The sequence below is a fragment of the Lissotriton helveticus genome, chromosome 2_1 (assembly GCF_964261635.1).
Source record: "Lissotriton helveticus chromosome 2_1, aLisHel1.1, whole genome shotgun sequence".
Lineage (NCBI taxonomy): Eukaryota > Metazoa > Chordata > Amphibia > Caudata > Salamandridae > Lissotriton > Lissotriton helveticus.
The window spans coordinates 98,119,217-98,144,711 of NC_136059.1; the positions used below are offsets into that span (position 1 = coordinate 98,119,217).

Below are 25,495 nucleotides of genomic sequence, written 5' to 3' on the forward strand. Positions count from 1 at the left end.
TGTGATAGAAAATTACATGCATTGCTCCTCCTATACGCCAAAAGACAAATATCACTACATTGGGGCAGGAGAGTCCTTCCAAAATACACAGACTGGGTGAAAGATGTAACATACGGACATACACAATTAACTACTTATTGGGAAACAATGCCAACTGCTTCCGGGCCTAATGACATATGGGAACCCTTCTTGTGTTGGACCAGGGAGCAGGCGGGCTCGGACACGTCTGATGGTGCAGCGGATGTGGGTGTGTCAGATGATATGGGATGAGAGCGGTGTGGAATCAATGTGGGCCTACTACCTCTGTCTGGTGCCAATGTAGTCTCCACTGAGAGGTAAGACGTGCCCCGATCCCACAGTCCACATCCATTTCCGCAACCAGCGGATACTGTCGCCCCCTAACTCCCCTGAGGCCACATGATCCTATAGTTCCCCCCCCCTCCCCCCGACCTATGTCCCCGTGCTGGAGACCTGGCACGTGAGCAATCACAACCCCCACAGTTTCTGGACATTCGTAAACAGCTGCCCGGCGCGCGAGCGCACTGCCCCACTTGTGAGTAGGTATCGAATGCATGGTATTTCTCAACTGCACCGTTGTTTGTTGTTCAAGCTTTTCTTTTGTTTGTTTGGACTAGTTGGGTGAAAGTAGCGCTGATAGACGCTTCCTTTAGATTTGCCGATTCCACAGGCTGTGTTCTGGTGCCAGCTTTGTAACGGCCTCAGAACCTTCATGTTCACTTGTTCGTCTACAGCACTGGTAAAAAGTGAAAAGTAAGACCATTGATCATGCTAATGTTACACTGTTCGAGTAAGTGTCATTCTTTGTTTTGTATGCTTCCTTCGGGGATCACGCGACCTGTTGTGTTGGTTCCCCCCAAAATACTGCACTGTTGGATATAAGATGTAAACTTCATAGCGGCCTGCCTCCGGGTTGTTGGCGTGACGCAGTGTACCTATTACCCTTTTGTCTATACAATAAATGTCTTACACAAAAAAAAAATAAAAAAAAATAAAAAATGACAGACCTCCCTGCCCAGACAATCGGTAGAGTGTAGACCAGTGCGGATAACATTTCGCTGCATCTTGTCCATTATAAATTGTTTGAGTCAAAGAGGCTCTAAGGTCTTCCGGGACTGTTAGCAAGATCTTGTTAGCCATGTCCCACAGGTCATGTATACAATGGCCCACTAAGAAAACATAATTACCCGTCCCCAATGCTAAACTGGCGGAGAAAAACATGCACTTGTCAAACAAGCATTTACAATGCAATAGGTCTCGCATTTGCAACAGTTAGAGCTATTGGCATTGTAAATGACAAACCTTTTATTTATGTGTTGGTTTTGAAAACGGATAAATGGCATTGCCGTTTAAAATGCCAATAGCTTAATCTCTCGCAAATGCAAGACCTATTGCATCTCGTCTTGTATTTACGTGAGTTTGAGCTATTGACATTGCAAATAAGAATGAGTTTTATTTATGTTTCAAAAACCAAAACATAAATAAAAGGCATTGTCATTTACAATGCCAATAGCTCAAACTTGCGTAAATGCGAGAACTGTTGCATTGCAAATGCTTGTTTTAGGACTTGTGCCCTGGCCGCCAGGGTCACAGAAGCAGAGAGTGGAATGCAGAGGTGACAGGAGAGATTAGAAGAGGAGTAAGGACGAGAATGGAAAGAGAGGTAGAAGGAGGGGAGTCACCAAGGAGACAACATGAAAATACAGCTCAGAGAGTTACAAGGAGGCGGGTAGAAAAAATTGAAGGAGGAGAAAGGAATAAACCAATAGATTTGAGAAGGGTGTGGCGAGAAGGGTGTGGTGTGGGACATTGTTCGCCATTGTGTTGTTGCCCGGCCTTTTCTGCTGCTCTGCCACACCACGTGACCCGAAACCATGGAATTAATCTAATGAAAGTTAATGATTATAGTTCTGATGATAGCCGCGGCGCTGCCGCGCGGCCAGGCTTAGTGAAGGAGGCCGCGGCAGCACGCGCCGAGGACAGGCTGGGGTCACACGGGATGTGGTTTATCAGGAGGTGACTTCCGGGACGAGGTCAGAACCGAAGACTACCTAACCACCGTGTACTCTCACGCTCCCCAGGCAGCCTTGCACCGACCCGCACCCAAACTATAGGGCCCTGCCAATGGGCGGATCGATAACTTTCCCTATCATGCCAGCTCGGAGTGAGTCATTTCCCTCAATCCATCCCGCTCCTCTCGCCCTGTAAGCAATGGCAACGCAATGACTGTTCCTCGGAAATCCTGACCCTGGGGTAAGGGGGGGGGAGGGGGAGGAGAGGGTGGCATGCCTCTGCATTTCCTCAACTTGTGGTACATTTAGTTCTGATCTCATCTGGAGACTGCGGCAGCGTCAGATCAGGCTGCCAGCTGCTTCTGATGCCCGAAGTGGAAGAGCACGAGTCTTCTGGTGTGATAATATTAATTATGCCTCTCCTGCCCCAGAATTGTGGAATCTGTGCACTGAAGTCAGCTACAGTGTTGCACATTACCACCTCAGTATCCCTCGGTTTAACTGATTCTTGAAGGATACAAAACTGAGGTTTTCTATCCAGGACCGTACCAGTAACCTGCTGGGGTTGTATTGACCATCAGGGTGACGGTACTAACATGAACTAGTGGTGCGCGCGCACCATAGATGAGTGGGGGCGAGGGAGCGCGCGGCGAGGAAGCGCGCAGCGAGGCGAACGCGCGCTGCTGCGCGTGCTAGACACGGAGGGGAATGGGCGTTGCAAAGGCGGGACATGCGCCCGCCTTTGCCAAATCGCGTGCCTTTAAAAAAAAAAAAAAAAAAAAACAACCAAAACCCAATGGCTGCCGGGGAAAGACTGATCACACGCGCAAGCGTGTGGTCAGCTTTCAAAACCCCCTTACAAGAGGTCTTGAGCTGCGCGAGCAATGCTACGCACTGCAACGATCGGCGCGAGACCTAAAAAAAACATTCCTCTTAAATTCCCTTTCCAGAGATGTTGTGGGTAATGAATTGGGTTTCAATTAAATAGCCGAGGCCTGAACCACAAGGGTCTCTGGAGTAGGATGTTTAGTATGAAAATCACGATTGCCAGTGCCGGTCTGTAACGGCTGGTCACCTGTCTATTTATCGGCGGACAGGAACATGGCTTTAAGCAAGTAGCCATCATAGTATCAGTGACTGTGAAACAAAGTGGCCCCTTGCCGTTCAAAGATCACAGGACATTTGTTGAACCAAGTTCATACATTTATATCCTTAGAGAGACAGACAATCACAGCCAACCAACTCCTCCAATTCACCGGCTCCCTCTCACTCTCCAGTTCCTCTACACATTCCATTTTCTACAACTACATGTTGAACATTCCACTATGCAAACCTTACTTAAGATTTGCACAACATTACGGACGGCTTTGTTAAAAGGGAGCAAGTGCTCAGAAGTAGCTGCCCCAGTCTGCAACATTTCTTTCAGCATGTTTGTTTTGGTCTCAACTGAAGACAGCTGTAAATCCAAATCCTCAGCTGCCCTCCAGAACCACTAATGCAAAGGAGGAACTTTCCTCAGTTAGTGGCAATGTAAACCCTGCCTCAGTAGAGATGTCCAGCCCACTGGCCTCTAGCCAATAGAGGTAAAAGGCATCATCTGTGTAGTGAAGGGGGAGCAAGCCACCACCATCATGTTCTAAATCTTGGGGTATCCCTTGATCTGAATCGAAGGCAAAAATGCAAGGGAACCTCTGTTGGAATGTATGCCCCAGTGGAAGCACAGGATGCATGGCAGGGTGCACGACATCTAGTTACGCTTTTTTAATCTCGTAGCGCAACATCGGTTGAGACTGAGCCAAAGCCAGTTCTGTGTCCAACAATAGTATCATAACCGAATCCACTTCTGGCGCAGTCCACTCCAGCTTCAATCTGGAAGGGGCTGCCGCAGGTCTTGGAGCTGGAGTGAAAGCCTGTAGCAGTGTCCGTGTGGGGCTCAGAGCAGGTCCAAGGGGTCGGACGGTGCCAAGCACAGATCTGCTGGTGGTAACCCAAATGGGGTCCCGTTTGGGTCCCGTTTGGTTCCTTGGGGCCCATGGGCATACCAGAGGGTCATTGACAAACCTCTCTTTCTGCAGTTGCTACACAACTTGAAACCTGTAGTTTTGGGTGGAGAAATCATTCCATAGCACACTGGAATTCATTTTTATAGGTCATCAGAAGGATGATAAAATTGGGAGCGGAGCTCTGGATCCATGTCAGAAGGTATGGAAAGAAAGGAGCCAACATCTGCTTGCAGGGGTGGTGCTAAAACGCATGGCGGCGTGCAGGAGCACTGCTAGAAAACTTTCAGAATCAAGTCTGGTGCCCGGGAAGGATTCGGAGGTGAGGAATCTGCAGTTAGAATGCTCCTGAGGGCTCTGTTCACGTCCTTCCTAGTCCAGGCCCGCAGAACTATTTGGAGCTAAGGAGACTGGGACCTAAGGAGACTCCACCTCCCAGTGACCCGACCCAACCTAGAACTAATCAGTCAGATCGTCCCTTGTAGAGCAGAAGTTCCTGCCTCCTATCGTGGGGAAGCCCATTCAAGGTTGGGCTATCGAGAAGAGATCAGGCCTTACTCTAACCTTAGCGTTGTGGAGGGGATGAGGTAAAAATACGGCAGCATATACCCGTATTACTAAAAAGCTCATCCCAAAATTTTACACATTCTCTAAAGGCTGCATCTTCGATACATAGCTACTTTCCCACTGGCCCACCTACAAGCACTGTCACCAAGACCAAACTAAGCCCATGCACGCAGCCGGCAGCACACCCTAGCTGGCCACAGGATCACTGCACTCCCACAGCAATGAGTGGTCAAGAGATACACGAGATACTAGTGTACAAAGCCACCTAATTTAAAACTTTTTGTGAGTGTGCTATTGTTCTGGTTAATAATGTGAAACACGTTTGGAGGGTCAAGGCTTCAACGACTCGTGAACAAACATGGAAACGTTTTGGAGTGTCATCTAAAACCACAGCATCATCTGCCGCTAAAAGCTGGATCAGAGTTTTGGCTGGGTTGAGTCTATTTAATTGATCTAGGATGTCAGCCAGCAGAAAATTAAAAAGAACTAGCTCATGGTTTAGCATTGTACCGTTGGGTAGAATCAGTCATCGGACAAAAAGTGAATTGAACGCTCACAGTCGAAGCATGCAGTGATTTTCAGCACGCAAATTTGAATGCCACTATGAGTAAGCAACTCATTCTCCTTCGGAGGTTGATCAACTGAGTACATTTCGTTTACAAGCACTTAGATATGCAGATTTGCATTGCTACATAAAAAATATCATGCTATAGATTTACACCATCAGTGCACGGCTCTTTTTAATACTACTGCTTCAATGTCAATTGAAGCTGCATTTTGAATAACATGGTGGAATCTGGATCAAAAAATCAATTCCATTTCTAGCATGAACAGAATTAAACATTGTGGTCCACTCCTAACATGGTAACTATTCTCCTGTAGCTCAGGGCATCCCATGAGTGTGACACAGGGGGACTGACAGTTCACTTTTCTGCATTAGGGCAATGCATATATTAAAATATTTTGGCTATGAATCTGCTCATCAATGCCTTATATGTATGTGTGAAGTCTTAGTCCGCCACTCTGTAGAAGAGTTCAAAGTTAGAACGGTATTACAATCCCATTATATCCTAAGGAGATCATAATACGGGGGACGGGATATCCATCACGTTTGTGGTGGATTATTCCAATCGGCTGAGAACTAAATAAGGCCTTAAGTATCTTCTCACCTATGGGGGCAGAATATTCTGCAGATAATTAAATCATGAGTGTGCAAGGAACAAGCAAGTCGTGCGTGAGGTAGAGACAGAAAGAGTGAGTGATCAAGAAACAGAGCCAAAGAGACACACACTGAAGAGAATATGCATGTTTGTGTGTACATGTATGTGCATGCACGTGTCCATGAATATCTAGGGACGTAAAGCCTTCCATAAACATTATAATTTTTTTTTTTTTTAAAGAACCATTGAACTGGGAGAGGGTCTTATGGAGCCATGGTTTCTAGCCTGGTTCCATTTTATTTTGCAGAAACGCCCACCAAACAAATTCTTCTCTCAAGACTCTGGTGGTATTGGCACTGCACCTTGCCCAAGTGTACTGGCAGCCATCTTGGGAGCAGTTTCTCATAAAACAAGCATTGGCAATGCTGAGAATGCTTCTGGGTTTTTGAGGCAGTTTTTCTCTGAATGCTGGAGGCTTGCATCCTGCTATGATGTGGGATCTGAGAGCCTTATCACGAATATAAAGGTCACAACCAAACACGTGCGGCACACATTCTTTTAGCCTTGTGACAAATGCCAAATGTTTCACTTCTTTGTGAGTTGTTGAGTAAAACAGGTAGTGTTCATGATTAACATTTTTTGTTGGCAGACAATATAGCATTGAACTCTCTTAGGCTTCCACACAACATATTTTCATGTTAATCGATAGATTATGTTTCGATGTCAGGGCCCACACAGTGCATCAATAGACTGACAAGGCGCTCTTCGTTCTCAATGCTCAGGGTTCCTGTGTATATTCAAAGTCACCAGTAGCCAAGATTTTTGGTACTAGCGAAGCGGAGAGGCTGTGGTACTCCCAGCGATAGATGTGTTCTTGACAGTGGAGATCTATGATTTTAATGGTTTGTTTTTAAAAGTATTTTACATACTAATGGGAGGCGTTACAAGCAAAACTCATGAGATGGATATGTATTTGAAAGGAATCAAAGAACTGTAGAATAATATTGATGTAGGTTTAAAGGTCAGGGACAGTTGCACTGTCAAGACCGACTTAAAACTTCATGTAGGTTAATGACTGCCTCCTCACAACTGTGCTGCTGCCAGAGGAAAACAACATACATTATCTAGTTATTTAACATGCTTTAATAGCATTACAATGTGATGTGTGTACTCCTGAAAGTTCAAGCTGAGGCAGCTGGATAAATAAACAAAATGATCAGAGCTATGTGGAGGGCACTCACATTTTTGTGGAAGCACACAACTTCTGCTGATTCACAACATGCACTCCAACATGTGGGCGGAGCCAAAGGCCCTCTCTTGTCTTGCTCACATACTTGGCTGGTGAAACAGATGTGCTGTCAAGCCAGGCCATAAAAACTAAAAGATCCATGCTATTGTAGTTACATGCTGAGAAATATGTGACCTTAACAGGAAACTATATTGGTAAGTTAAGTGCTTTCATGCTGCCTGACTTGAGATGGCGTCTCTAGAGCACAGGCATGTTTCCTGTTCCACCCTGGGAACGGGAACACTGTGCCAGACAGAACCCGCTTCTTTTCCTTTGATGCCCTTAAAATAATTGCTTTGGCTATGATCCTTTCACAGTTGGACTACGGGAATTGCCTGTACGCGGGCATTCTTGCCTACGAGCTCTGGCGCCTTCAGACCATCCAGAACCAGGCCGCCCGCCTTGTCCACCGGCTCCCCAAGTCCCATCATACCACCCCCCTCCTTAAGTCCCTCCATTGGCTTCCCATCCTGCAGAGAACTCTCTTCAAGATGGGATGCCTAGTCTTTATGGCCCGCGACCGCACTGCCCCTGTTTTTATTAATTCCATGATCACCCACTACCACCCCAGTCGCAATCTTCGCTCTTCCAGCCAGGCACTCCTCAATGTCCCCCGTTTCCGTAAGTCCAGAACTGGTGGTACCAGATTTTCTACTCTCGCCCCCCGCTTCTGGAACAGTTTTCCACTCACCATCAGGTCCATCACTGTTTACTCACACTTTCGTAAAGCGCTCAAAACCCACCTGTATGCCCAAGCCTTTACAACCCTGTAATTCCCTGGCTGCCTCCTCCATCTGACACTATCTATCTCTTTAGCGCCAGGAAGCCGCTTGGTCACAGTGCGCTCTACAAATATTTTCAACTTCAACTTCAGAACAGCATGAAATACCCAGAGGTGAGATGCAGCATGGCTGTGCTCCTCACCAGATTCATTCAAATGCACTCTGTTGCCTTGTTCGTGCTGTTCCCTAAGCTACATGTTGAGGACTGCATGTTTGATTTGGATACCTTGCTGAATAAAGAAGCATGTGTAGACAAAGCGGACAACTCTACACAGCTGACGAGGAGGCACAAAAACACGTGTTGCAACTTCAGAATCACATGAGAATGACAACGGTGAACTCTGTCGCATAGCCACACCTTTGGATGAAAAGCCAGTTGTTTATCCATGTGCCAGCCACACTAAAAACAAACCATTAAAATCATAGATCTCCACTGTCAAGAACACATCTATCGCTGGGAGTACCACAGCCTTTCCGCTTCGCTAGTACCAAAAATCTTGGCTACTGGGGACTTTGAATATACACAGGAACCCTGAGCATTGAGAACGAAGAGCGCCTTGTCAGTCTATTGATGCACTGTGTGGGCCCTGACATCGAAACATAATCTATCGATTAACATGAAAATATGCAGTGTGGAAGCCTAAGAGAGTTCAATGCTATATTGTCTGCCAACAAAAAATGTTAATCATGAACACTACCTGTTTTACTCAACAACTCACAAAGAAGTGAAACATTTGGCATTTGTCACAAGGCTAAAAGAATGTGTGCCGCACGTGTTTGGTTGTGACCTTTATATTCGTGATAAGGCTCTCAGATCCTACATCATAGCAGGATGCAAGCCTCCAGCATTCAGAGAAAAACTGCTACAAAAACCCAGAAGCATTCTCAGCATCGCTTGAGCATCCCACACTGTGGAATACCATGGTGAAGTGACGAGTCATCATAAGAAAGACTGAAGTAGAGCAATCTCGAATGTGTATTGAATTAAGAGCACTGCCGAAGGTGGACCCAAAGGTTCTAGTTCTTGGTGCAGAGTCTGTTTTCCAAGCACAAGAACGTTCCCCAAGGTGCAGCACGTATCATGCATGCAACTACCACCATTACCACCGCAACATAAACTGAAACGTGGCCGTGGATCTCATTAACCTACACGACCAGGACCGACGTGGCCGCAGATCTCATTAACCTACACGACCTACGTGTCCTGGATCTCATTAACCTACACGACCACGACCTACGTGGCCGTGGATCTCATTAACCTACACGACCACGACCTACGTGGCCGTGGATCTCATTAATCTACACGACCACGACCTACGTGGCCGTGGATCTCATTAACCTACACGACCACGACCTATGTTATGTTAAAAATAATTTGTTAAGCGCACTGCCACCGATTGGTTTCCTGGCGCTAATGAAAGACAGAGAACGTAACCTGAGGTTTTGATGCATGCTGGGATTATTGATATGCTTCTCTGAAGAGCCAGGTCTTTAGTGCTTTCCTAAAGGACATGAGATCCGGACAAGTCCGGATCTCAAGGGGGAAGGTATTCCACAGGCGAGGAGCCAAAATAGCAAATCTGCAGCCCCCAGAGCGCTTGCATTTAAAGGAAGGTATCTGAAGAAGGGCCAGGTGGGCTGAACGCAGATTGCGGGAAGGAATATGCTTCATGATAGGTTTATCAATATATTTAGGGCTTTTACAGTGAAGGGATTTAAAAATCATGCAGCCTATTTTGAAGGAACAATGTTGGGCCATGGGGAGCCAGTGAAGTTTCCTAAGCAATGGGGTGGCCGATTGCCATCTGGGTTGGGCCTGAATCAATCTGGCCGTTTAGTTCTGCACCATCTGAAGGAGCTTCAGCAGGTAGAGGGGTAGGCCTGGGTAGATAGAATTTGCGTAATCCAGGTGGGAGAGCACAGTGGCAATCACCACCTGGATAATGGCCTACGGGGTAAAAAAGCGCCGCACCTTCCGGATTTTCCGGAGCTGGAAAAAACACTTGGAGACAACCTGGCCCACTTGTGATTTCAGTGAGAGATTACTATTGAAGGTGACTCCAAGTGTCTTTGCTGAGGAGGAAGGGGTAGGAGCTTGGCCCATATCTGATGGCCAATAGTGCGGGCCCCAGTGTTTGGCACTGTCTCCTGTGAGCACTAGCTCAGTTTTTCCCGGGTTTAATTTTAAATGATTTTGGTCCATCCACGCTTGGATGAACCTGATAGTGGACTGAAAGTGGGAAATGGAAGTTTCAGAGTTGTCGATAGTAAAGAGCATTTGCAGGTCATCTGCGTAATTGAACACCGTCACCTGTTTATCTCTCAGGGCCTGGATTAAGGGGAGGATATAGAGATTAAACAGATGGGGTGACAGGGAGGAACCCTGTGGTATTCCGCATGTGAAGGTCTGTTTTGTAGCAACCAGATCTCCAAGGAAAACCATAAGGGGCAGTGTCATGACTGAGGGGGGCCCAGAACAGCCTGAACTCACTCTAAACATTACAGTGAATGGTAGTCCAATTTCTATCCTGGTTGACAATGGTGCCACTATTATTACTATGACGGACACTGACTTTCTTAAATTGCAGAACACACCCAGGCCACAGCCCACTGATATGCACATTTATGCGTATGGAGACAGTGGATTCTGCTGCTGGGATGGGTTGCCTTCTGTGGTGAAACTAGGGCTTTGAAAAGTTCTGTGCCGAATCCTATAAGAGATTTCATCTGCCTCAGCGGTCGAGATAAAAAGACTCCTTCCTGACTTATATTGAAAGACAGTAGTAGATTAAATAAAGATTCGCCAGATTAAACTTCTATATTGATGACAATGTCAAACTAGAGGCCAAATACTTCTGAGACATTCCTTTCAGATTCCAAAACCAAACTGAACTAGAACTTCAGACTTTAATGTATCAAGATATCTTTCAGCAACTATTTGGGCTGGAGGGGTAGACTTACCAACTTGACCCCACTATGGGACAGTGATTTATTACAAGAGGTTGCAGGCTTGATGGGCTTCTCGAGATGGCAATTAATAGGTACAGAACACCTGGGGGACATCTGGAGGGACAGAACTTGATACAGCTCGAGGTCCTCTGCCACGAATTCGAGCTGGTGGAATTGGAGAAATTCAGGTATCTACAGGTGGGACACGCCCTTAGGCGAGACATACTAGAGGGAGAGCAGCTACCAGAGGCATCTGCTCTGGAGGACCATTTCTCATGGACCTACACCCGACAAAGATCTCTACAATATCCAGAAAACTGGTTATTAATTCCCTTGACCCGTTGTGGCCTTTGAGAGACTCCTGGACAGTAGACCTAGGTGACAGAAGAGGAAGATTCGGTAGAGGTTATTCAGACCTCACAGCCAATAGCTATTCGCGCCCTGTTCAGGCTCGTTCAACATAGGATTCGGCACAAGTCCTACTACTCGAGGACACTTACACAGGCTAGGTGGAGCAGACACAGTGCTATGCCTCTGTGGGTGCAGACAAGAGGACACATTCTTTCATATTCTATTGGAATGTCTGGTGATACATGAGTACTGACACAAGGTCATGAGGAAATTTCCCAAGTTTACTCTTTGGAAGTTCTCATGGATGCAAAATTGAGATTTGGCCCAGGTATTACAAAATCTGGTTCGTTGTGGCTGCGGGGGTGACCAGGCGCAACATAGCATGAGCATGGTGTATATACCCCCACCCAAGAATCGAGGACTGGGAGTCGGACCTTGGATGCCCAGAAAGGGCAAAACAGGTAGTCTATCAGAGCAGGGGCTGCCCCACGAATTGGGAGAAAGTGTGGGGGCCCTCGTGTGACTTTGGAAGGTATTGATTGGGGCAATGTCATAGGGGGGGGGGGCTAGATCACTCCTGTTGTGCTAATAGTGGTTAATGTTCCATGAACTGTAACAGGTGGTAAAAGAGCCACCCCTGATGTATATCCAAGCTTTGCCTTTGACAATGCAGATCTTCATTGCTATGTATGACATATGACGATCTGCATTCATTTCCTATACATGCTGTATGATGAGCAGTGTTTAAATAAAAAGAGTTAAAATATATATATATATATATGAGCCAGTAGTCCTTGTGGGTATCACACAGGAATCATACAAAAACAGACATGCAGATGGTAAAATACGTATTTGTGTTGATGAGTCAACCTAATCAAGGAATTCACATTTTTTTTTATAAGTGTCTACCAAGTCATGGCCCTTGATTTGATGGACAAACCGAGAGGATGAATCAAACTCTCTTCTTGCCATATATCAGACATTTCCTTCTGTATTCAGATTTAGGTTGATGCATGGATTGCCAAGTTGCATAAAGTAATAGTGACTGCAGTTCTATAAAATAAAGTACATTTCATGGTCACTATGGCCTTCACCCACAACGCATTTTAGCTAGTCTCCAAGATATATCCAATCACAAAATGTTAGATTCCCACATACATAGTATTCAACAACTGCTATGGTCTCTTGAAACCTAAAGTGAGACCAAAACTCTCAAAAGCATTATGCAGATGCTAGCTTTGACACAGACCAGGTCATACATACCACCCTGGACAAGACACACTCTCCAGGGAACTATCAAGATTAGTTGGACCCTTTGATATGAAGGCTATTGCCAACCCTGTGTCTACTGGACTATACCTAACCAAGTGAAAGCAAAATAATTCAGTATACAACATTTATTACAAAACTCTGCTGTGTTTGTGTGAAGTACAATGCAAACATGTGGCAGGGCTAAAGCAACTGCGGTTTGCATGGGATGCTGAGCAATTTAGGAACGACATGTGACCCAGTGGATGGATTCTTGTACTATTCTTGTTTTTTGTGGGAACTCCCACCTTAAAGAGATGTGGTGACAGTTCACTGACAACTCAGGGATATTATGCAAATGACTAATGAATTTATCGATATATGGTAATCTGAGAACAGCATAACTTTAAATATTTCAATTGTACTTGTCTCACAGTTGGGGATGCGCATGTCATTATCTGGAATAAAAGATGCAGTCATTGAGTCACTGCTACCTCTGGCAACGTACGCAGTGGTTAATAGGCTTTTAACTACAGAAGCTAAACCAACAGGTGAGTCACAGCAGTCAACGGGGATGCTATTATCTTACAAAGCCGCACTGGTTTCTAAAACGACTACACAGTCGTGACTGTGGCAATGCCATGTATCCATGGGGAATACGCAACAACGTCTAATGGCTGCAGGGTTACAAGAAGGCACGTAGAAGGAAGCCGGCTGGTGACTGGGGAGCTCCCACTTGCTTTTACCATGGCTTTTAAAGTAGGATAAGCAATGTGCTAAGGCGAGACTCACCCAATAGGGAATTCACACAGCTATTCTTGGACATGGTGCTGGGTCGACGCGGACCTCTGTTTATTAAATGAATACTATCTGAGTCAGCTGGAAACAAGTCCCTTTTACCCTGTTATACCTCCTAAAAATATACACTCCAGCACAGGAGGATTCCTTGAGTAACCCTCCAGGGCTCTGGAGTACAACACAACTTTATAATAAAGAAACACTGCTTGATTTGTATTCATTTTAAAGAAGGGGCCACTAACAACATATTAATCATTTCAGCACACAGATGACTTTCCTCGTTCATCAGCACACCCCTGAGAACTGTTCGCAGCTGTTTATGTTTCAGTATATTAATCCATGGGCACTTTTAAATATGAAATATTATAAAAATATACTTGGCTCCACTGTTTGCCGAACACTCTTGAAAACTTTAAACAAACATGAATGTTTACGAACATACGGTTTAACATGACTGGAACCCATAAGTGACTATTCATAAAGGAATACTTTGGCTCAGACATCTGCAGACAATTTTTTCCCTTTTTCATTCCTACTACCCTCCAAATAATTCTGAAGGGAAAAGCCTGCCAGGAGGACAAACCTGCCTGAATCCATAAGTTGCACACAAAGAGAATTTACATGCATGTCGATTCTTCAATACTCAGTAACAGACTCGGGTGACGTAGGCATTTCTGGTCACGGATTAGAAATACTCCAGAGACAATCTATCAGTTCTGCAAGTTGTCTGTTGGAGTAAATCTAGGACCAGTGGCAGAAAACGAGATTTTCTGGATATTTGTATGCACTATGAGTGACTATGGGTGAGAGGGTGACAATGCACAAGAGGATAGGGCAGGTCAGGTACCAAGTAGTAAAAGGGGTAGTAAAGTGAGACGGAGGGGAGGCAAGGGATAGGAGGGACTGACAAGAGATGAGCTGTAGGAAAAGGGTAGCAGGGTTTCGTAGGGGGGGGAGGAGGGGGGCAACGGGACGGTAGACTTGGAAGATGAAATCAATAGAGGGACATGGCAGTCGGATACAGCTTTGATGGCCGAAAGGCGATGGGGGCTACAAGGCGAGTTTAAGGCGAGGGAGGAAAGCATGGGGTAAGCAGTGCAGGGAAGGGGGCTGATGAAAGTCTGAGGAGAGGAGGGGCATGGGAGGCAGAAGCATCCATGAGCAGAAGACATGGCAAGTGGCCAGCAGAGTGAGGTGGGCAGCGGTATAATTTACCAAAGATTGACAGATGCACAGATATTCCTGGGTATGTGTATTATGTGTGAATACAATTGTTTTGCTAACCCCAAGCTTGTGAATGTGTCTGTGACTACAAGTGAACTGGAAACATTTCCATTTTTGGGGCAAGGGAGCATATGTTTTCCTTCTGTATTTTCCAATGACTACTTCTCACGCATCACTGCAGGGTTTATGCCTGGAAAAAAATATCACCTGTGAGGTGATGGTCCAGGTGAGCGTGGGCAACATTCTGTAAGATGTTTGTGAATTTCCACAAACTTCCATAGCAGCCAATAATCACCCCAACTGCATGTGATTCCCTAAAACTGCCTCTGAAACTTTCAGAGAAAAGTCAACTGGACCAACCAGACAAAAGAATGTATGCACAGTGCCCAAGTCAGAATTTACATTATGAAGTACATCCTAACGTAGGCCTTACAGGCTTTTTCACTTTCTTTATTCTTTCTTTTTCATATAGCCCGGGTAAAAAAGTGTAAAATGTATGTCACTGGGTTTCTCTGCTTTTGATATCAGTCATGACTTAAACAATTAGTTTAACTTTCATTTTGGGGTATCCCTCTGGTTACTCAAAGGGGTGTTTTGCACAATGTCAAATTTTAAGCCCTTTAGCTTAATTATTAACGAGAAGACTGAATCCGCTGAAACTGCAGCAGAGGTTTCACGACCCAGTTGTTAGTATTAAATAATGCAAACTTCCATGAGAGTTCATGAATATTACAGCAGATCCCCAAGCACTTCATGACGGCAGCACTTTTTAACAGCTCATCCCATCCGCACAGGACCCAGCCTACTTACCCATGACCCGCGCTTGAACCACCACTTTCATGCAGGCGCGGTCGTTGGTCTCACTGGCCAGGACCATCTCCTCCTTCAGAACCCCCTCTTTGTGGGCAGTGTACTCACACGTGACCCTGTACCCTAAGGAAAAATGATGGATAAGGTTTAGCGCGGCTCCGAGGTTGGCAATGTTATCCACTGCAACAAACAGTAACACTCACATTTAAGCAAAGAGGGTTTACAGTGCCATATCAGGCATACTATATATATATACACACACACACACCATCAATAATGAACTGCAGTGAATGTAATACAAATATAATGCCAGACCAAAATCTAAAACCGGTTCAGTGGAATTAAGCGATTTTGTTTACACTGTTTTCTTACTGCACAGTTAAGTATTTTTAGGAATTTTCCTGCATTTGCCGTATACTTCAGCATCTGCTGCCAGAGCAGGAAAGTAAGGGGGGGGCCCCACCAGATTCCGGTTCCGGCAGCTATGTCCCCAGACAAGCATCCTTAATTTGTCCAGGTGTCAGACACCAGGACGTGATTCAGCAGCACTACATGTGAAAAGGGGGGGCCCTCGGCCCCCCCGCACGCATGGCGGCGCGGCGACCGTCGCCCCCACAGTTTCCTTTGTTGCCATTCGGCGGTGGGGGCGTGCCCTGGGGGGCGCGGCCCACCGCCGGTTGGCTGGCGGCCACCTTGACCCGGATCCTGGGAAGTGGGTCCGGGTCAAGGGGGGCGGGCTAGAGGAGGGGCCACCTGGCCCCTCGGGAATAAAGAGATAGGGAGCGCCCAGGAGACCCCCTTGTCCCTGGACGCTCCCTCGCCGAAACGGTGTGCCCCGCGCTCGGGGCTTCTTTGTTTTTAGTAATTTCTTTCATTTTTCTTCCAGGTCACCTTTTTCCGGTGTGGGACCAGCGCTGGGAAGAGAATAATCAGTTAACAGGAGCAGTTTGGCGAAGGGCTGCGGTGCTCCTGCGTGGGACGGGACAATGGGACAAGGGGACGCTCCACGAGGAATGGGACGCTCCACGAGGAACAGAGGGACCGGGGGGCCAGTTTTCCGCCCAAGGAAGGATCCGGATTGAGGATGGGTCGTGGCGGAGTGTACTTTGGCGCAAGTTAAGTATGGGCTCGGCATGCGATGTTAGTGCGGGTTTTCCCTTGCGTGGCGGGACGGCTCTTGGTTGTGAATGTTGAGGAGCCCGGGGAGGACGTTGGCTGTGTGTCTGTTCTCTCCGAGTCTGGTGCGCGCTATATGTGTGAAGGTTTGTCAAACGGTCCAGGGTGGTTGGCAAGCGATCTCGATCTTGTCTGGAGTAGGTGGGGGTGTTTGACCTGCGGTAAATGCTGGTGTCGCGGATTTCGCACACACTCGCCGGAGTATCTTTGTGACGAGTGTATAGGTTTGGCGCTCTTTTTGTGATCCTTTACGTGATGTTGTTGCAATCGCGGCCAATTCTGGCCGGAACACTCGATACGCATAGTGTTTCGGTGTTTTAATGGGGGGCAGTGAGGGAATTGCAATTTGACGGATCGTTTTGTCATCTGGGTTTGGCTCTGAAATTCGCCACAGATTTTCGGGTCGCAGTTTGGTCAACTGGAGCTTTTGAAGTGATGTATTCGTGGCGCCGCTTGTAGAATTGGCTGTGGACTTTGCAGTTTCACCAAACGCACGATTGGCGGATTGGCACGGGCGCAGGAGGGACGAAAACAGGGAGCCTTAATTGCATGTAGGCATTGGTTGGAAGTGCTGGTGTTCGAGTGCGCTGGACAGTTGGAATTCTCCCACGGTATAATGAAGGCACCCTGAGATGTGCTGGTCATACGACAGATGATTGTTCACTGCCATCGTGGGACGGCTCAGGGGCGGTGGCGGGGTTTCCTGGACTCGCTGCTGAGCGCTTCTGGCACAGTGAGCTGCGACTAGGAGGTGTTGTGCTGGAGGAGACTGGCGGCTGCATCCCGCCCAGTGATGGCTTTCTTAGAGTGTAATCTCGGGGGGCACAGCTTCGAGCTCGGGTTTCCCCCTCCACCAGCCCCTTGACTCCTCTCGCTATATTTTAACTGCATGACCCCGGGAGAGGAGTTGGCCTAACGGTTAGGGCGCTCGACCTCGGACCTGGGGATCTGGGTTCGAGTCTCGATGACGACGCCAAAAAATGCGTGTAGGTTTAAAATAAAAAGGCAATGCATTTCCCACCAAGTAAAGCGAAAGTATGTCAAATAAAGGGTTTTCAAGAAACTTAAAAATGTAACTACCCAAACTGCACAGTGAGCAGGAGGCAACTTTTTCGATGGTGAGCTTTCAATGGCAAAGGAATGGTGGCATATATTTTAGGTATTCCTTTATTAGCAGAGGTTGTTGCAGTCTTTATCCCCACCTTAATGAGTAATTCATAGACTCTAGATAAGGTCCATCGAACTGAGCGTCTGCAATGGGGATGCCAGATGCTGTGATACTCCGGGGTTGTCATTCCACGACGGGAGGGGGGTTCGAACATTCCGTGCAGCTTGTGCTTCGGGTTCGCATTGGTGGGAGCAGCCGACAGACAGGGACCCGGAAGGAGGGGGGTGAGATACAAACAGACGGGGCCCAAAGGGTGGGACTTGGTCAGCGAGACGTAATTTTGGTGGCTAAAACGAAGAACACCCTCCTCTTGGCCCTCTCTTGGGTTCGTGCCTTTCACCCTTTATGTCCCTTCTCTGCTCCCGTCAACTTAACAAATATGCAGAGCCGTCTTAGCGCAATAGGCTGCGCGTCTCTCTCATAACCCGAAGGTCGTGAGTTCGATCTTCACAGGGGGCACGTGTTTGGTATCACTGGTATGCTAACAGCCAGAGTTAATTCCATATGGTGGTTTGCATTGTAATCTATTCCATATGTCACATAGGGCCGAAGAGTGGTGAGGATAAGTTACTTGCAATGACCGACTGAGCAGAGCGGCTTATGGTATGCAGCAGTAGACCTGCCTTCCTGGGTTCAAATTATAGAACGACTATCAGCGGTCTGCTAGGTGGTAGTTGGAACAATCATGGAACCATTCACGGATAGGGTATACCACCTTCCATTTAAGTGGAGAACACAGCTGTTGCAAGTGTACGGTTGAGAAGCCGGTTATTTTAGAATTGCTTCTTTAGTGCGATGCAGGTCAGAGAAATAGGTGGTTTGAGTCTCTCCTTTGTGATTTTCCCTTCAGCATTACAATGAGCCTAGGTAGGGCGTGAGTGACGTGTTATGGGATTGCGCGCTAAAGTGGGTTAAACACCAGTAGATAACAGAATGCTGCTCCTGCTGTGCATATTTCTCTCGACACCGCGTGGTTTTTTCTGGCATTCCACAGGCTTCCGAGGCGGATGGTTACATCTCGTTAAATGGATGTTTTTTCTGAGATATAATTAACGTTCAGGCAACAACACTGACAGTGTTACCCTACATGTTCTGATCAGCTAACACATTCTCTACAGAACAATTCACGCCCTTCTTATATATGCTTCATCTGTGTTTACCATTTCTATTCACATTTACACTGACATATGAATTACCGCTTTCTCTTTCTTAAATAACGTGTACAGTCAATATTATGACAGTTACTTTCTCTGCTTGTGTTTCCTAAAGGTGAGAGGCACAAACGAGTTTGGTTTGCTTGTAATTGCCAATTGTAAATGTGGGCGAGCTGGTTAGAGGGATTTGCACTGCTTAATTGATGCAACTACAGTAGGAGCTTCCCTATCATTAACATGTATGGTTCCAGGAAGCACTTTGTCAACAATGGCAGCTTTGTGTTCAGAGACGTGTGCAGTGTGGCTATACTGATATTCAATCTTGTACGCAATTAATTTAAAACAATCACTACACTGTACTGCTATAAGTATTCTCCGACTACTGTTCCAGGGAGTATTACAAAAATCAAGGGGGTCCGCACTCCGCAGAGGCTTCACCTGGAAAGGACTCCCAAAGCGTTTAATTTTGAGACAATGTAGTGCAATTAGAGGAGATGATTTGGTCTAGCGGCTAGGGCACTGAAACCGGGGTCAACCTGGGGGGTTAACGACATCTAAGGGTAGGGCTTAGCGAGACTGAGGGACAGTTTCCCAGGTCCCACTTTCCTTCGCAAGCCAAGGCAGAAAGCCAAACAATGGACTTATTTCATTGTGGAGCTAATCACCATATGAGGTGCTGTTCACTAATATAGGGGGGATATACGCTAGTCCTAACATTGCACCTGTCCAAACGCCCCCTTCATGGATGATAGGTTTTAAACCAACATTATTAGTAAACTATCCTAGGGTTAGCTATATTGCGTGCAGCCTTCAGGCTAAGTCTTGAGGGAATATAGAGCTACTTGTTTTACTACTCTTTAATGTCATGAATGAGTAAATGGAAAAGGGCAGGTGTATAACAACAAATATATGTATTTGTACTAAACACACCCCCTTTTGTTCAGTCAGTAAACTTAATTTTTCACACAGGTAAATGGGCCAATATACGTTTAGCCTAGGATGAGATTGGAGGCGAATGATTCGGTGGGAAGACCTCTATAGCTGAGGCGAATGATTCGGTGGGAAGACCTCTATAGCACACAGTAATTTACCACCATATACGTTGAGCTCTAGGGGTACACCAAAGCCATATATTAATAATATGGTGGGGGAACAACGAATGGCATAGAGACAGGGCCTAGAGCCTCTAGAACGAATAATGGGGGTCCTGATAAAGATATACACCCTGATGTCACACCTAAAAGGTGCCCAAGAGCCTAGTTGCGGCATCACATAGTTCTGGGGATGCATGTGACCATGTCCGGGTGGCTGGGATGATATTTCCCAGAAGCAAAAGTGGCGTACTTAAAAGGTCCTTGGGGCCAGCTTAGGGCCGGGCAGAGTTTGGACTGTGCTAAATCTTTAGCCGACAACTGTGATACTGCACTGCTAAGTAAGCCGTCTTGTTTTAACACATAGATCCTATGCATAAAGACGGGGGTAGGAGGCAGACAAACTGAGGCTATGCTTAACATTTGCTGTCGGCGTGTTGAGGTGTACGGATCTGGCATTAAGATTAGCTAAGTTTAGCGATTGATGGTAAAGTAAGTCTGACACGTGTACAGCAGTTATTGCCGGAAAGACTAATGGTGTGTGTCTATCTTTCCAATTTATGTATGACCGGGTCCATGGTTGATACCTGGAGTGCTCCATATCACAACAGCTGCAACAGGTGGACAGCCCAAGGGATGCTTACGTCAGTCACGGCTGGGTCCATGGCGGATATCTGAGGAGTACTCCACACCGCAACATCATCAGTGGGTGGACGTCAAAAGGAAAGCATACGTCGAGAAAGAAGACACCAAGGGCCCAGGTATTGCTGGCAGGCGCAAGTGTTACCCATTCCCTAAGGTGGAAGTGGGAATGGTTACCCAGGTTTTCTTGGTCTCTTTTCTGGTTCTTGCAGTTTCTCAAACCTGCCACGCAGGGGAGGAACTCCTCACCAGAAGTTGAGGAGCTAAAATGGTTGCCCAGGTTTTCTTGGTCTCTTTCTGGTTCTTGCAGTTTCTCAAACCTGCCACGCAGGGGAGGAACTCCTCGTCAGAAGTTGAGGAGCTAAAAATGTGCCAGCACAAACAACGTGCCGGACGCGGGACAGGGAAGAGTGGGTTTGAGGGTCTGTGCCATGGTCAGTTCAGGAACTGCTTTCAGGGACTTTTAGCTCAGCAGCCCGACCCCCTGTCAGTGGTGATACCTCACCTAGGGGGGACTGAATGGGCCAAACTGGGGAGGCGAATACTCATCGATGGGTTCATCTCCACTGTGGGTGGGTCTTCAGGACAAGCCCGGGTGGCACAGTGGGTGGGTCTCAACTGATCCCAGGGTGGCAAGGACCCGGTCAGGGCGTTGAATCACTCGATAAAGAGGATCAACACACAGCGGGACAAATTATTTCAAGCCCCGGTTCCAGATGATCCAACATGGGTGTATTTGTCCTACCTGGTAAGGGGAGTCCATTTGACGGAGGAAGGAGTGGGGCCTGGGGTCTGGTTCTGGTTGGAAGGTTTGCTAGAGTGAGAACTTTCTAGGGTAGGTCTAGGCAGGGGGGGGCCAGATCGTCGGTTAACAATGCTGGCCTGTGGCGGTAAGGTCATTATCGGTGAGCACATATTTGAGGTCTGAGGGGGCGGGCATCATCCTATGGAGGTTCCCGCCCAGGGGGAGGGGCCTGCGGGCCACTCCCACAACTCCAGGGGCAAGGTAATGGATGCTACAAAGCAAAGGAGCGCGGGTAGGAGTAGTTCACGCTTTCCTTAGGCTGGTAGCCACCCCGCGCGCGTGGACTCACGACGCCACCGGCGCAGAGTAAGGGCCCTCCTTGAGTGGGTAAATGGAGTTCAGGGCGTAGACCGGGCAATTCCCGGGGTAACACTGCGCATGCGCACATCCAGAGGGGAGGCGCAGCTTGTAGGACCTGACACCGGTAGTGACCCTGCCATATGGCCAGAAATGTACAAAAATTCTAGATGAGGATGTTTAGTATAAGTTAGGAAAATAACATGTATTAGAGTTTTGTTAAAGTCAGGCTCACAAACTTATTGCTAAACCTAAATGTCCTGCTGAATTTTTGTATAAATTGTTGATTATGCAATTAAAACCTTATTTTTAATTTCATACTTTAATAAATACGGCCGGGCGACTAGCGCCCGCCTTCCAAAAAGTAAAGACGTCTCGTGTCCACGTTCCTGGGTATTGGGTGCCGGATTGGGGGGAGGCGGCAGCTAGTCGCTGACCATGTGAAAAGGGGGGGCCCTCGGCCCCCCCGCACGCATGGCGGCGCGGCGACCGTCGCCCCCACAGTTTCCTTTGTTGCCATTCGGCGGTGGGGGCGTGCCCTGGGGGGCGCGGCCCACCGCCGGTTGGCTGGCGGCCACCTTGACCCGGATCCTGGGAAGTGGGTCCGGGTCAAGGGGGGCGGGCTAGAGGAGGGGCCACCTGGCCCCTCGGGAATAAAGAGATAGGGAGCGCCCAGGAGACCCCCTTGTCCCTGGACGCTCCCTCGCCGAAACGGTGTGCCCCGCGCTCGGGGCTTCTTTGTTTTCCCACCCACCATCCCTTGGAACAAAATGTTTGGTAGCAGTTCTTATGTCTGGTTGAATGGTAAGTTCTGGATGTACGGTCCACGGGTCTCACAGGGTAATAGAGAGGAACTGTTGGTATATTTTGTGGATGCTTTTGTCTAGGAGTTTTTTCCCCTTTTATCAAGTCATGGGTGAAGTGAACTGTATTTAATGCTATGTGTCTTTAGGCCTTCTTTCCCTTTGTAGCTATACGTTGATACTGTTTGAAGTGAACTGTGTTTAATGCTATGTATCTTTAGGCCTTTTTTCCCTTTGTAGCTATACGTTGATACTGTTTGAAGTGAACTGTATTTAATGCTATGTGTCTTTAGGCCTTTTTTCCCTTTGTAGCTATACGTTGATACTGTTTGATGTGAACTGTGTTTAATGCTATGTATCTTTAGGCCCTTTTTCCCTTTGTAGCTATAAGTTGATACTGTTTGAAGCGAACTGTATTTAATGCTATGTGTCTTTAGGCCTTTTTTCCCTTTGTAGCTATACGTTGATACTGTTTTATTAGCCAGTGTAGCTATCGTTTAGAATTTTTTCCCATAGGTCGTCGTATTTATTAGGTATGGGGCATGCGGTAAGGTCATTATCGGTGAGCACATATTTGAGGTCTGAGGGGGCGGGCATCATCCTATGGAGGTTCCCGCCCAGGGGGAGGGGCCTGCGGGCCACTCCCACAACTCCAGGGGCAAGGTAATGGATGCTACAAAGCAAAGGAGCGCGGGTAGGAGTAGTTCACGCTTTCCTTAGGCTGGTAGCCACCCCGCGCGCGTGGACTCACGACGCCACCGGCGCAGAGTAAGGGCCCTCCTTGAGTGGGTAAATGGAGTTCAGGGCGTAGACCGGGCAATTCCCGGGGTAACACTGCGCATGCGCACATCCAGAGGGGAGGCGCAGCTTGTAGGACCTGACACCGGTAGTGACCCTGCCATATGGCCAGAAATGTACAAAAATTCTAGATGAGGATGTTTAGTATAAGTTAGGAAAATAACATGTATTAGAGTTTTGTTAAAGTCAGGCTCACAAACTTATTGCTAAACCTAAATGTCCTGCTGAATTTTTTTATAAATTGTTGATTATGCAATTAAAACCTTATTTTTAATTTCATACTTTAATAAATACGGCCGGGCGACTAGCGCCCGCCTTCCAAAAAGTAAAGACGTCTCGTGTCCACGTTCCTGGGTATTGGGTGCCGGATTGGGGGGAGGCGGCAGCTAGTCGCTGACCATGTTGTTTGCACTCCCTTCGGTGCAGCAACGTGCAGGCAGTAGGGGAGGTTTCTTATTTTAACATCCAGCGGGGCCCAAAACTAAGGCCTGATTTAAAGGGCAATCTGCCCTCCTTTCGTTCAAGTATCAAACTTGGCTAAGAGCCATCTGAAGCTAGACACCAGTGCTATGGAAGGAAACAAAGATGCTCACAGCTTGTTATCCCTTCACAGGTACTTAAGAGAAACTATTTAACTTTGTTCAACTCTCTATGTAGAAGATGTGCTTACACTGTAAGAATACAAGCATTAGCTTCAAGAGTATTAACACAAATATTGATTTAAAGGGCACATCATTTAAAAAATGTGTTAGCCTTTTCTACGGTTTCTCATCCCAGTGTAGATTGTCAGAGCGCATTACATCATACACACAGGTACAATAAGTCATACATATGTGTAAATCAATGTTCAGGACATTTTACATAAGACAACAAGGGTTAAAAGGTGTAGGAATCACATATTATCAATACTTGTAGACAAACACCAAGTCAGAAAATATAACAGTGATTGTGGTTCTCTGTACTAACAAGACTATTATTTCTCAAAGGGACCCATTTTCTGCAATCATAGAATAACCACAGATGGAGAAAAAAAATCAAATGCTCTAAACCCACGACTTACAGTTAGCATGTAGCTCCTTGATGCCGGTAAATAGATCACTGTGCTATATTAGAAGGATTGCAACTTAATGATCTAATTCAAAAGCAGTATGCCACATACCTACCTGAATAAAACAAACATCTGTGACCTGCATGTTACACACTGTGTTTTGCAGCAGGCACATTAACCCTGTGTGCTACTTTATGAATCAAAACTTTGGCCAAAATACAGAACTCTCCCGAACTAACATGTTAGCCAGTTGAGTTACCTTAATGCGATTATAATCCCCTCACAATTGGGCACACCACCACCTCAGCAGCAGGTGCCTTTAACCTATATTTTTTAAAATACAGTCCCTTTACGACCAAATATGTAATCTAAAATAGCTTTGCTGTCACTTATGTTCTCCTTGCTAATTTATTTCCAGCAGATTTTTTAAAATAAATAAATATACAAGCTGACTTTCGTGTCCTGCTTTTCAAGGTCTGTCTCGCATAACTCTACTCTCTTTCCTCTATCACACCTTAGCCCCCAATTTAAGGATTCTCAGTCTTTTTTTTCCAATTACAGCACTGTTGCTGCTTAATAAGTAGTTTTCAAGAGAATTAACTTGGTTTGTGACTCAAACAGAACTAAACTTTTTGACTCTTTTCAAGGCATCTGGCTATTTTTTTTACTGGCGGATTGGCACCAAACGACTGAGAATTTAAACAATCCTAATAGATCATAATTTCAAAGAGCGCACAAAGAAGAATTCATCCAACACCATAAAACCTTTTGCTATCCAGTGAACGTAAGAGTGAAGCTATTGGAAGAAGGAAATTAGAACTGACCTGGTACTGCCCCTTAATCAATACACAACAGGTACAGAGTAACATTTCTGTTATGCATATAAATGTCACACAACATGTGCCTGTCTCCAGTCAAAGTTCACCAGTGAAGAATCCAACAATAATTAAGATATATTCAGCTGAACATAAAAGGAACTGCGAGCAGGCTAACCGAACGAAATGGAATTGTCCATCAAACTCATATTAATCTGCTTACATCTATCAACAACAACAAAAAAACTGCTTCACAGGGTAAACCATGCAGATTACTGCACACAGATAGATAAAACTCATAATACACTGAAGTCTAAAAAAAATGCAAAGAATGTTATACAAACAGCTAATCAAGTTAATCTTTTAGAATGTCTTTTGAGTTCAGAAGCATTTGCAGTGCCTTTTTTACACTTATCTGCAATTTTTCAAATACAACCTACATGATCCAGCTGCAGAGTAGAAGCGTGTGAAAGCCTCAATATTTTACACTC

General features: G+C 46.4%; 1 protein-coding gene across 5 annotated transcripts in view; it reads right to left on the bottom strand.

Moving 5' to 3' along the window:
* ADISSP (adipose secreted signaling protein) overlaps positions 1-25,495 on the bottom strand; it is a 367,956-nt gene that overhangs the window by 40,057 nt on the left and 302,404 nt on the right. For all 5 annotated transcript variants that reach the window (XR_013606974.1, XR_013606973.1, XM_078674546.1 and 2 more), the window contains one exon: positions 15,208-15,330. Coding sequence is in view for 3 of the 5 variants with exons in the window: in XM_078674546.1 (XP_078530672.1) it covers positions 15,208-15,330 (123 nt within the window). In the remaining 2 variants the exon portion in view is untranslated. The remainder of the gene's footprint in view (positions 1-15,207; positions 15,331-25,495) is intronic.